General features: G+C 43.4%; 1 protein-coding gene across 1 annotated transcript in view; it reads right to left on the bottom strand.

Annotated features, from left to right (window-relative positions):
- The window catches only part of ZFR2 (zinc finger RNA binding protein 2), an 811,721-nt gene that overhangs the window by 18,712 nt on the left and 779,834 nt on the right, over positions 1 to 13,175 (bottom strand). Inside the window, exon 18 of the mRNA XM_086947097.1 lies at positions 9,760 to 9,857. Within this exon, the coding sequence (XP_086803223.1) occupies positions 9,760 to 9,857 (98 nt within the window). The remainder of the gene's footprint in view (positions 1 to 9,759; positions 9,858 to 13,175) is intronic.

The raw sequence follows: 13,175 nt of genomic DNA, 5'->3' as shown, positions 1-13,175 counted from the left end.
GCTGTGATGACCAAGAGAGATTGAGGAAGACAATGAGCCGTTCATGAGATGTCGGTGTTCAGGGGGTCGGTGTTTGGCAGGAGCACCAACAAGCCTTGGTAGCCGCAACTGACTTGGAGAACGAAGAAGGAGCAACATAGGGGTCAGCAAGGTCCAAGTGACTCACCAACAGCAGGAGAGTCAGAGGAAGCCATGAGCAAGCAGGGGAGCCCACTGACACAGTAAAAGACCCTCAGGAGGACCCACAGGCCAACGGCACAGGAGTCTCAAGAGGACCTTGAGTAGCTCACCAAAGATGAAGGCCCATGGTGCAGAGGAGGCGGTGAGGATGCTGATCTTGAAGGGAAGAGATGCTGAGGGCTGGAGCTTTTTGTAGCCAGAAGATCTCTGAAGTGCAGAGCCAACAAGCCTTGGCAACACCAACTCGACGTGGGGCACAGGGGTTTGGTTTCAGTGATTTCGACGAGAGATACTGGCCTCAAAATTACAGAGAGGACAGGTCAGGCCTTAAGGGAGTTGCAGAACCACCACCTCTGTTGCTCAACCTTTCGAAGTCCCTGGGAAGTCAGGAGCAGCAGACCGGTCAGCTTCATTGCGGTGCCTGCTGATGCAGGGGAGTGACTCCTTGCACTCTAAGGGAGATTTTTTCAGGTGTCACTGGTCTGTTGAACAACCTGGTCTGTTGAACAACCTGGCAAAAGCACATACAAAGATGACGAAGGAGACTTGAAGAACATCGAGACTGAGAGCAGCAGGAGTCTTCCTTGATGCAGTCTCGGTTCCAGTCGAAGTCCAAATTTCCAGACGGTCGAAACGCAACGTATTTTTAGCTCGAGTCTTGTCCCCCTGATAAATTTAAGAAACCACCCACAGGTAAGCCCTTAAGTACCTAAGGGAAAGGGTTGAAACAACTCTGGGTTCCCTCCCAGAGGAGGGGCTGGACAGAGGAGAGGATACTCCCATGTCCTTTGTCCAGTTTCGCACTAGAGTCAAGGGCTCCCTGAACTGGCTCAAAAGGTAGTATGCTAGGAGGGCACCATATGTACCCTTCAAAGCAGTCTGATGGCACTGGCAAGCACGCCTAGCCCAATACACTAAATCCTGTCTGGGAGGTGGTCACACCTTCCTGTGACAGGCAAACTATTGTTCTACCTTCCCCTGCTCAAGTTTGGCTCAGGAGGGCAGAATCATGTCTGAGGTCGGCAGCAGCACTAGTTTGCTGGCAGACCCTGTAAGGTTGTTACCGTAAGTACAGGGAGTACCCAAGGGAGCCCCCCAGCATATGCGATCATACTTCCAACACTGGAATTGGTGTTGGGGTATGATTCCAACATGTTCGATACCAAACATGACCGGTTTCGGTGCAGCCTCTATATAGTTAGACATCTCGTAATGACTGATGTCCACTATATGTATTTAAATGGCTGACTGCACTTACAAAGCCTGGAGAATAGACTCCAGGGTCTGTAGGGGTGCCCTGTTCATGCAGGGGCACACTCATAACCAAGCACCTTGCCCTCAGGACTGAAGAGCCTGCCATAGGGGTGACTTGTAGGTTTTAAGTGCAGTGACCTTAGATATAAGGAAACATATTTGTTGTGAGAGGTGCAAGCATCAATGTACACAGGGTGCAATGGCGGGCCTGTAGTCACAGTTTACATGGGCTCCCATGGGAGACCCCTGGTGTACCTATGCCCTAGGTACCTTAGTACCACATACTAGGGACTTACAAGGGTACAACTGTGGCCAATTGTGGATGCACAAAAGTACTTACCATGGTCAATTTAGGGAGAAAGCACAATGAGTGAGTAAGTGAGTGGGGCCCTGATTAGCAGGATCCCAGTCAGACTAGGCCAAAAACACACTGACACCAAGCAAAAAGTGGGGGTAACCTTGAAAGCAGATCCTACTTTCCTACAACGATCCATCAGGAGATGGCCCACTTCTGTATGGCCCAACCTCTATTCGCTCTGACTTACTCCACAAAGAGTTGGCTGTCCATCCGGAGCTCTTGTGTGCAGTAAAGGTAGAACAACAATGCTCTTTTTGGGTTGAGACGGTGAAGTTGCTCCTCTGCCTACTTTTAACTCTACCTCATCCCTCCAAAAAAGAGTGATGGATTGGCCTACCTGAAATGAAGAGACCCCTTTCGGAGGAAAGGAAGCCTTTGTACAAAGCACCAGCTTGTCTGGGGAGAAGTTCAGGTAAGGAGGTTTAGAGCTTACTGACCCTCCAAGCCAGATGTTCTTGCCAACAGGAAGATCACTGATAGTAAGGAGCCTGAGAGGACAGTTGTACAAGGGCTCAAACAGAGCACACATCAGGAATGCCAGGACCAGATTAAGATCCCACTGAGGCATAATGAAGGGAGAAGGCGGAAACATATGTTGCAAACCTTTCAAGAACCTATGTAGAATAGGGGATTGAAAGAGGGAGGTTGGTCAGGCAACCACAGAAAACCAGATCTAGTAGAAGGGTGTCCCCTAACGGTGCCCAGAGCAGAGCCCTGCTGGGCAAAGGAAAAATCAAACAGGAGAACCTGAGAAAGTGGAGCAAAAAGAGGATCAATTTGTTTATCTGCATACCATGCCACAAACTTGCCCTAATGATAGGTGTATACTGTTTCGGTGGAGGGATGCCTGACTGCCAAAATAAAACTGCACACTTCGGATGGAAAGTTGAAAGCTGTCACCGCTCAATTGCCATGCAAGAAGGTGGAGCGTTGAAAGGTTTGGGTTGAGAACCCTCCCCTGCTGCTGATACAGATCCTCCTGAAGGGACAGCCTGATCCGAGGACCGATGGCCATGTTCAACAGCTCGGGATACCAGACTCTCAGTGGCCCGTTTGGAACCACAAGGAAGACATGGGCCCGGTTGTACCTGATCTTCTTGAGAACTCTGGGCAGGAGTGGTATGGGCAGAAAGGCGTGCAGGGGGCCTGAGCTCCACTTGAGACAAAAAGTGTCTCCGAGCGAAAGCCGCCTTGGAAATACCAGCGGGCAGAACTGCTGATATTGCACGTTCTCATTGGTGGCAAACAGATCTAGCAAAGGCTCTTCCCACTGCTGTAAGAGACCTTGCACCACTTCCGGATGGAGACTCCATTCGCGACCTACTAGTCATCTTTTACTTAAGTCGTCTGCTCTGGCATTCAGAGAGCCCGCCAGATGTTGAACCACCATGGATATGCCCTGTTTTTCCAGTCATGTCCAGAGACAGAGGGTCTCTTGAGAAAGGCTCCTCGACCTCACCCAGTTTGTTGCACTACCACATACAGGTGATGCTGTCCGTGAACATCTGTACAAGCCATCCCTTGATGGAAGGCAGAAAGGCTTTCAATGCCAGCCGGATCGCCTGGTGCTTCAATAGGTTGGCCTCTGATCTCCACCTCTCCCAGATGGCCACCCCATTCCATGAGTGACACATCTGTCACTTACTTCAGATCTGGTTGGGGAAGGGAGAGGGGGGTCGGCCGCTGACCCAATCACAGGTAATTAACAACTACTGCAGATCTTTTGCAGTAACCTCCGAGATCTGGAACATGTTGGAGAGATTCCCCTGATGCTGCATCAACTGGAACTTCAGGTCCCACTGCAAAACCCGAATATGTCAGCAGGTATGCTTCACAAGCAGGATGCATGAGGGCCAGCAACCTCCTAGTCAATCTCACCAAAATCTAGTATGGAGGCTGAAACATAGATATCATAGCCTGAATATCCTGAACTTGCTGTTAAGGATGATAGGCCCGAAACTGCACAGTGTCCCGAACAGATCAGATGAAAGGGAGCGTCTGAGAGGGACCCAGGTGTGACTTCGGGACATTGATAGTGAATCCAAGTGAATGCAGAAGGTCCGCCATAGTCTTCAGGTGGGAGACAACAGCCTGGGGCGAGGACACCTTCAACAGCCAGTCGTCGAGATAGGGGAAGACTGCCACTCTTGATCTCCGCAGTTGAGCTGCAACCACCGTCATCACCTCAGTGAACACTCGAGGAGCGCTGGTAATGCTAAAAGGAAGCAATGCAAACTGAAAGTGCTCGTGGCCCACCGTGAACCACAGGTAACCCCTGTGAGCAGGCACGATTAGAATGAGGGAATATGCGTCCTGCAAGTCCAAAGCTACCACCCAGTCTCCCGAGTCCAGGGCAGACAGGACCTGAGCTAGAGTGAGCATTTTTAACTTCTCCTTTTTGAGAAAGAAATTGAGAGAGCGCAGGTCGAGGATAGGACAAAGACCTTTGTCCTTGGACACCAGAAAGAAGAGGAATAGCAACAAAGAACTAATTCTGGTGTCAGCACTCTCTCTATGGCTCTCTCTATTGCTCCCTTGGCAAAGAGAGCCTTCACTTCCTGATGGAGAAAGGACAGGTGGTCTGTCATAATTAGGAAGCATGGACCCACCCACAAGATCTGTAGGAACCATGTCCTCTGCCATGCAGAGGCTGGGAATCCTGCGCGCTGCGGTGGCTGGGCAGGTATAGATGTGGCTGGAAGCCCCTTCTGTGGCCATGAAAGGCACAATGGGGTTGATCTGGGGTCATGGAATGTCCTGGCTGTAGCCTTACAGTCCTTTAATAGCTCCAGTGCTGAATCTGCCTGGTCTTTGAAAAGATAGGAGCCATCAACGACATGTCCCTAAGTGATGTTTAGGCAGTCCCATAAAAGTCAATAGTCCTCAATCAGGCATGGTCTGCTCAGTGGGTCAGCGGTGTCCTATCCACATCGAATGGTGGTGAACTGAGCTGCATCCCTCCCATCGGCAACAGCCTGGGAAAGCACGGTCCGGGCATCCTCCAGAACCATTGTCAGGGGATCACTGACAAACTTTCGACCTACAAAATATCGACCTACAGTAATATCGAGTCTAAAATATCGAGGGCAAGAATATCGACATCCTATCTACAACATGGTAAGTACAAAAATATCGAAAAAATAATATAGATGTTAAAAATATCGTTTTTTTTGTTTTAAAATATAAATGTGAAATAAAGTAAATAACACTAATAAATATAATATACATAGTTAAAAGTATCTAATAATGTTTCAAATTAATAAATAATACATATATAATAATAATACATTAATTAAATATATACATTAAATATATAATATATATGTTCTGAACAATAAGTTGTAATATTTATTTTACTAATTTATACATTATTAAAATATAATCTAATTTACTAATACATTTACAAACATAAAACAATAACATAAATAAAATGTAAAAAACATAAAAAATTAAATATACTTTAAATATTTTGACAATTAATTATATAAAATGTTGGATAGCGTAGGGGTAACAATTACTATTCCCACTCCACAGAGTGCAACAGTAGGGAAAGCGTTGGATAGCGTAGGAGTAAAAATTACTATTCCCACTCCAGAGAGTGCAACATTAGGGAAAGCGTTGGATAGCGCAGGGGTAAAAATTACTATTCCCACTCCAGAGAGTGCAACAGTAGGGAAAGCGTTGGATAGCGTAGGAGTAAAAATTACTATTCCCACTCCAGAGAGTGCATCAGTAGGGAAAGCGTTGGATAGCGTAGGAGTAAAAATTACTATTCCCACTCCAGAGAGTGCAACAGTAGGGAAAGCGTTGGATAGCGTAGGGGTAAAAATTACTATTCCCACTCCAGAGAGTGCAACATTAGGGAAAACTTTGGATAGCGTAGGGATGAAAATTACTATTCCCACTACAGAGAGTGCAACAGTAGGGAAAGCGTTGGATAGCGTAGGAGTAAATATTACTATTCCCACTCCAGAGAGTGCATCAGTAGGGAAAGCATTGGATAGCGTAGGAGTAAAAATTACTATTCCCACTCCAGAGAGTGCAACAGTAGGGAAAGCGTTGGATAGCGTAGGAGTAAAAGTTACTATTCCCACTCCAGAGAGTGCAACAGTAGGGAAAGCGTTGGATAGCGTAGGGGTAAAAATTACTATTCCCACTCCAGAGAGTGCAACAGTAGGGAAAGCTTTGGATAGCGTAGGGATAAAAATTACTATTCCCACTCCAGAGAGTGCAACAGTAGGGAAAGCGTTGGATAGCGTAGGAGTAAAAATGAATATTCCCACTCCAGAGAGTGCATCAGTAGGGAAAGCGTTGGATAGCGTAGGAGTAAAAATTACTATTCCCACTCCAGAGAGTGCAACAGTAGGGAAAGTGTTGGATAGCGTAGGTGTAAAAATTACTATTCCCACTCCAGAGAGTGCATCAGTAGGAAAAGCATTGGATAGCGTAGGAGTAAAAATTACTATTCCCACTCCAGAGAGTGCAACAGTAGGGAAAGCATTGGATAGCGTAGGAGTAAACATCACTATTCCCACTCCAGAGAGTGCATCAGTAGGGAAAGCGTTGGATAGCGTAGGAGTAAAAATTACTATTCCCACTCCAGAGAGTGCAACAGTAGGGAAAGCGTTGGATAGCGTAGGGGTAAAAATTACTATTCCCACTCCAGAGAGTGCAACAGTAGGGAAAGCGTTGGATAGCGTAGGAGTAAAAATTACTATTCCCACTCCAGAGAGTGCATCAGTAGGGAAAGCGTAGGAGTAAAAGTTACTATTCCCACACCAGAGAGTGCAACAGTTGGGAAAGCGTTGGATAGCGTAGGGGTAAAAATTACTATTCCCACTCCAGAGAGTGCAACAGTAGGGAAAGCATTGGATAGCGTAGGAGTAAAAATTACTATTCCCACTCCAGAGAGTGCATCAGTAGGGAAAGCGTTGGATAGCGTTGGAGTAAAAATTACTATTCCCACTCCAGAGAGTGCAACAGTAGGGAAAGCGTTGGATAGTGTAGGAGTCAAAATTACTATTCCCACTCCAGATAGTGCAACAGTAGGGAAAGCGTTGGATAGCGTAGGGGTAAAAATTTCTAGTCCCACTCCAGAGAGTGCAACAATAGGGAAAGTGTTGGATAGCGTAGGTGTAAAAATTACTATTCCCACTCCAGAGAGTGCATCAGTAGGGAAAGCATTGGATAGCGTAGGAGTAAAAATTACTATTCCCACTCCAGAGAGTGCATCAGTAGGGAAAGCGTTGGATAGCGTAGGAGTAAAAATTACTATTCCCACTCCAGAGAGTGCAACAGTAGGGAAAGCGTTGGATAGCGTAGGGATAAAAATTACTATTCCCACTCCAGAGAGTTAAACAGTAGGGAAAGCATTGGATAGCGTAGGAGTAAAAATTACGATTCCCACTCCAGAGAGTACAACAGTAGGGAAAGTGTTGGATAGCGTAGGGGTAACAATTACTATTCCAACTCCAGAGAGTGCAACAGTAGGGAAAATGTTGAATAGTGTAGGGGTTAAAATAACATACTTCTAAATAAAAGCTTTTTTTTTTTAAATTATATAATCTATTAAAAAAATATAAACCATATACAATACCTATACATAATTATAAATAACATGATTAGCTAAATATATTGAACCAAAAACAAATATTAAAAAATACCATTTTATAATATTTAATTACCAATTAATAATTATTTAACAATTATATTATTTACAAAACAATCATTTGTAAAACATTATTACTTAATTAAATTTAAATTACTTCCCACCATATTCCCCTAGAAACCCACTACCCACAACAGAACACATTTATCTATTTATGAATTATTTAAAATTATTTACCAATCAATTAAAATTAATTACCAATTAATTAAAATTATTTACCAATTAAGTAAAATTAATTTATATTTCCTACTAATTAATAATTAATTATACATAATTAAATAACTTCCCACCCTATTCCCCTATAAACCCACAACCCGCTACAGAACATATATATCAATGAATCAATTATTTTCAATGAAATAACAATTAATTACATTTATTTACCAATTTTTTAAAATTATTTAATAATAACTACTAATTATTTTTTTATTTAACATAATTCAATTACTACCCACCCTATTCCCCTATAAACCCACAACCCGCTATAGAACATATTTATCAATTAATCAATTAATTAAAATGATTTACCAATTAATTAAATTTTATTACCAATTATTTATACTTAATTAATATTCACTACTAATTAATAATTAATTTAACCTATTTATATTAGTTCCCACCCTATTTCCCTATAAACCCATAACCCGCTACAAAACATATTTATCAATTAATCAATTAATTAAAATTAATTACCAATTAATTACAATTTATTAATAAATACTACTAATTATTAATCAATGTAACATTATTAAATTACTTCCCACCCTATTCCCCTATAAACCCACAACCCGCTCCGGTACTAAAACATATAATTTGCTTATAAATAAATGTATTAATATATAAATGTAATACACATATAATATTAATTATTTTAATTACTTTAGTAAAACATATAACACATACATATTAAAAAACAAAATAAATAATACTAATATCGATATTAGTGTAATCGAAATTAGTAACATCGATATATATGCTATCGATATTACTAACTTCGATATTACTTACATCGATATTAAGTATTTCGATATTACTTACCTTAGGGTCGATATTCTGTCTAACGATATTCTTGTCATCGATATTCTGCACCTTCGAAATTTCTGACACAATATTTTGGTAGGTCGATATTTCATACTCGATATTTTGACTGTGTACCATTGTCAGGACCTGTGCAACCATATCCCACAGAGCATGGGAATAGCGACCCAAAAGGCATGCAGTGTTCACAAGAAAGCAATGCCAGGCTGGTGGAAGAAAACAATTTCTTGTCTAAGTTGTCCAGCCTCTGGGATTCCCGATACAGGGGTGTGTTTGTGAATGCGCCAAGATTTACGTGGGACGTAGAAGCTGAGACCACAAAGCTCTTTGGGGTAGGGTATTCCCAGAGCAATTTGGGGTGCCTTGGAGAGGGGCGGTAGTGACGGGCTATTATCTTGTTCACAGGAGCCCCTGTGTTGGGCTTGGACCAGGTCCCAAGCAGGACATCCATTAAACAGGAGAAGCGGATCTGAGAAAGACATCAGGATTCAAACTGGCAATGACCTGCAAAATATGGTGACTTCTCTGTGTTTCATTTGCACAGAAAAAAAACCTTGCAGTGCCCATAAGTGCGGTGACCATAATTATCTTCCACATACATTAAGTACTGGGTAGGTCTAACTTTGCCATGCTAGAAGGTCTGACAATTGGAACAGCTTTCAAATTGACTGCCTATGCAATTCAACTATGTGGATACAAGAAATCCGATTATGGGGAAAAAAACAATAATAGAAAACATATTGAAGAAATTCTAAAGAACGCTCTAATATAAAAATTCCACCAACTTAGAGCAAAAACAAAATGGCTAGACGTAAGTGTCAAAGAGCATTTACAGTGATAAGATCAAAGAAAAACCATTGAGATGAAATAAAAAGACCTACTAGAGCATGAATAAGGACATATGGGAAGCACATTTATCCAGATTATTTTCGGTGCGAAAAATGTGTCATTTTCATACCTGTCTACAGGATGAGGGGAGGCTGATTAAGGGATGAATCCTGCTTGAGAAGCTAGAAGTATAAAAAAATACCTAAAATAGCAGAGAAAGAATCCACAAATAGATTTGGAAAAACTTGGTAGGGACTGGCAACTACTGCAGCTGCAAGAGGGATGCAGATTCTAACCATAAATGTTGAAGAGAAAGAAGTACTGAAACATGAAAAATAAAACTTAGCAATTAAGACTGTGGAGGAAATATTCAATGTTAAGGGGCAGAATTAAGTATTGCGCATAAATAGAAACACATTTGAAGAACTGGTACCTGGGCGCTGGCAGTAACATCCTCCCTCTGCTGATTGGTCATTGTTTCAAGAGCATCCATTACTTCTTTTTCACATGGGTCCTGCAAACCTGGCCCACCTGTAGTGAAAAAGAAAAAATAATGACAAATACTTAGGAAAACGAGACCAACAAGAGCAACCACAGATTTTGTTAGGGGTTATTTAGCCTAGAAATGTGGGGACTGGACCGGAGAAGTGAAGGTGGTTAGTCCTACAGTTTACAGTCTTAGTTAAGTGAGTACGTATACATTATTTCCCGTAGTCCTACTTCTCCTTTTCCAAAATTTCCCTCGAAAATATAAGCACTGAAAAGTTCCAGTCCCGTAAAGGATCTCAGAGCACTTTCTACAAAATATATAAAATAAACCCTTTTTGTTGGGAAAGTCAAATTTCAAAACAAAAATATAGTTTTAGTATTCTATCTGATGGGTAAATTTAATTTAATTTTTTAACAAAATGATGCAAATTTTATTTGAAAATATACCTATTGATTAAACAAAGTGACAACAAAATCCGTCACGCAAAACTTTTTAAATGGAAAAGTGAAAAGAAAGAAAAAATTATATATTCTTTGGAGGCATGAAAATCAGAAAGAAAATTACCCCAGTATACCATCATGCTCTGCCTGTGGTAGTTGCTCTAGCTACAGAAAGTTAAGCCCTGGGTCAGTATGCACTCAACTATCCTTCCTTTTCCAAGGGAGGAGAGAAATACATTTATTTTCTCAATGGTGATGCCCCTAAAGGAGAAAAATACTTTAGACAATGGTTCCTCAGAGAAGCCTCACACACTTGAGCTTTGTAAGGAAATAAGGTTTTTGCAGGTTCTCCTCACTTTTTGCCCCCATTTAGACTGTTAGGCACTTGTGAAATTGCTCTGAAGTTCTGTAAGCCTAGCTAAACAGGATTCAATGAATGTGCTCTGCCCCTAAAAAAGGCACATGTTAATTTGATTATACCCAATTGGCATCACCAAACTTACTTGTAAGTCCCTAGTATATGGTCACAGGGGTACCCAAGGCCTGTACATTAGGGTGCCCCCTCAGGGCCTGCAGCACTTATTGTGCCACCCTGAGTGTGACAAGGTAAAACATGGCTTCCAGTCTGCCACTGCAGACTGGGAAAGCTGTTTTAAACTGCTAACTCGACTTTGCCATTTAAAGCAATGGCAAACCCCAATCCTCCCTTTTTGATATATAAATAAGTTACCCCTAAGATAGGCCTATTGAGCCCTAAGGCAGAGTGTTGTATATTACAAAGTGGAACATGTACTTTTACATGTTTCAACAGTAAAAATCCTCAATTGTTATTTTTACTGCAAAAAAACTAGTAACCCTATTGGCGAGTGCAGAGTTACAGGCTGACACCTCAGCCCGGCTAACTTCTGACTGGGACTACTAAAGCCGGTACTGTAAGATATCAAACAACTTGTTACATTAAGCCAGACTTAATCCTCAAGTCAAACTTGATGTAAGTTGTTGGTATGTGCAACTTTTATAAAGTTGTCAATTTGTTGCTCAAAGTCTCATGTGCCAGTTTATGGTTGCACACAGGGTCTGTCCCCGAGACAGCTTTCTGCCCTCCTGGGGAAACAAGCACATGACTACTAGGAGAGGACACAATAGCCAGGAAGCCACACTGGGATTAGCCCAAAAGGTAAGCTTTAAAGGCGAAACTGGCTTTGAAGGGCAAATGGCCAACACTTGGGAGAGGGGCTGCCCTACTGTTTAAGCAAATAGGCTGGCATTAGAGATAAGAGGGGAAGCCAGTTGTCAACTGGTTTTTCAGAGGGCCAGGGAGCTCTGCACGCATAGAGAGGGGTCAACTATATTGGGAGTGAGTAGAATGAAGCCTTCTGGGATAACTAGATGCCACACTTCACAGGAAGTGGTCATTAGGAGGGAGTGATTGGGATAGCCCATTGGCTAGTAACCAAACCTCCCCTAAGGGCATTTACTGGGCATAAAATAGACACCCCTAGCACCCAGAACCCACATCTCATTGGATTGGAGAAGAGGACTGAAGGACTGCCCAAATGCACCAAGGTCCTGGCGGAGAGAGGCCGAACCAACGGGGACTAATTTGCAACAGCTGCCCTTGGTACAAAGGAAAGAACTGTGCCTGCTGTGTCCTGCTCATAGAGAAGTCGAATCCTGAGCCCCGCCGAAACAAGAGCCACCAAGGGTCAGCTGGCTGACCTCCTGTTCGCACAACAGGGCCCCAACAGCTGAAGAAGCCTGCTGGGACAAGTTGGCAGTCCAGATCACCACCAGATCGCCGCTCCTTGCAGATATGCAGCACAAAGGACCTGGAACCGATCCTCAAAAGGTGCCCCTGAGTCTGGAGACCCAGGAGAGTTGTTGGAGTGCAGCTTGGTCACCCAGAAGGCAAGTTATCGCAAACAAAAGTAACTGTTGAAACTGCTGTATCGATTGCGAAACTCAAACGGATTCGAATGATTTCAACCCCCGTGGCCAGGATCGGCTCACCAAGCCTGTGGACTGAAGAGTAGCCCCAGGAAGACCCCATTGACCGCAAAGCATCTTCAGCATTCTTACGAATCTTGAGCACTCTGTATCCCTTGCACCAGGACCACTCTATAGAAGTCAAAGGCAAGGAGCCACTGACGTTGGAACTGGACTGGAGACCACTTTTCTTGTTAAGGTAACTGTTTCTGTGGACCTTACTGGTTCCCCTGACTGGCTTCCAGATGGAATTGGTCACCTAAAGTAACTCTAAGTCCCCAAATTACAACTTGCCCAAGTTTTTCTTGAAAAAGTTTTTAAGTGTCAAATTAGCTGAATTTGCTAATTCTTTGGTGCTAAAAATTTTTGGCGCACACGTAACCAACAAAGAGCTGATCATCCACCCGGAACTGTTGTGTGTGGCTCAGGTAGAAGGAGAGCGCACGTTTCGGGTCAAGACGGAGCCTCTCTTCCTCTCTGGAAGGATGCAGAGGCAGAAAGAAGGTGGGCAAAGTGATGATCTGCCCGATGTGGAAGGGCGTGACAACCTTTGGCAGGAAAGAAGGACGGGTCCTCAGAACCACCTTGTGCGGATGCAGAGAAAGGAAAGGAGATTTGGAAGAAAGAGCCTTGAGCTCACTCACTCTTCTGGCAGAGGTGATAGCAACTAGGAAAGCAGTCTTTAAGGTGAAAAGACGCAAAGGACAGTTATGAAGAGGCTCGAAGGGAGCGCACATCAGAAACGCCAAGACAAGGTTCGGGTGGAGGACCGTCCCCTGCTGCTGCAACAGAAGATCCTCCCGAAGAGGCAGTCGGATCGGGGGATCGATCGCCATGCTGAGTAGCTCGGGATACCAGTATCTTCATGCCCAATCCGGAGCCACAAGGATACTTTGGGCCCGGTCGAACCAAATCTTCTTCAGTACTCTGGGC

This window comes from Lissotriton vulgaris, chromosome 12 (genome assembly GCF_964263255.1).
Source record: "Lissotriton vulgaris chromosome 12, aLisVul1.2, whole genome shotgun sequence".
Lineage (NCBI taxonomy): Eukaryota > Metazoa > Chordata > Amphibia > Caudata > Salamandridae > Lissotriton > Lissotriton vulgaris.
The sequence above is the reverse complement of the archived record's forward strand: the minus strand, read 5'-3'. Positions and strand labels throughout refer to the sequence as shown.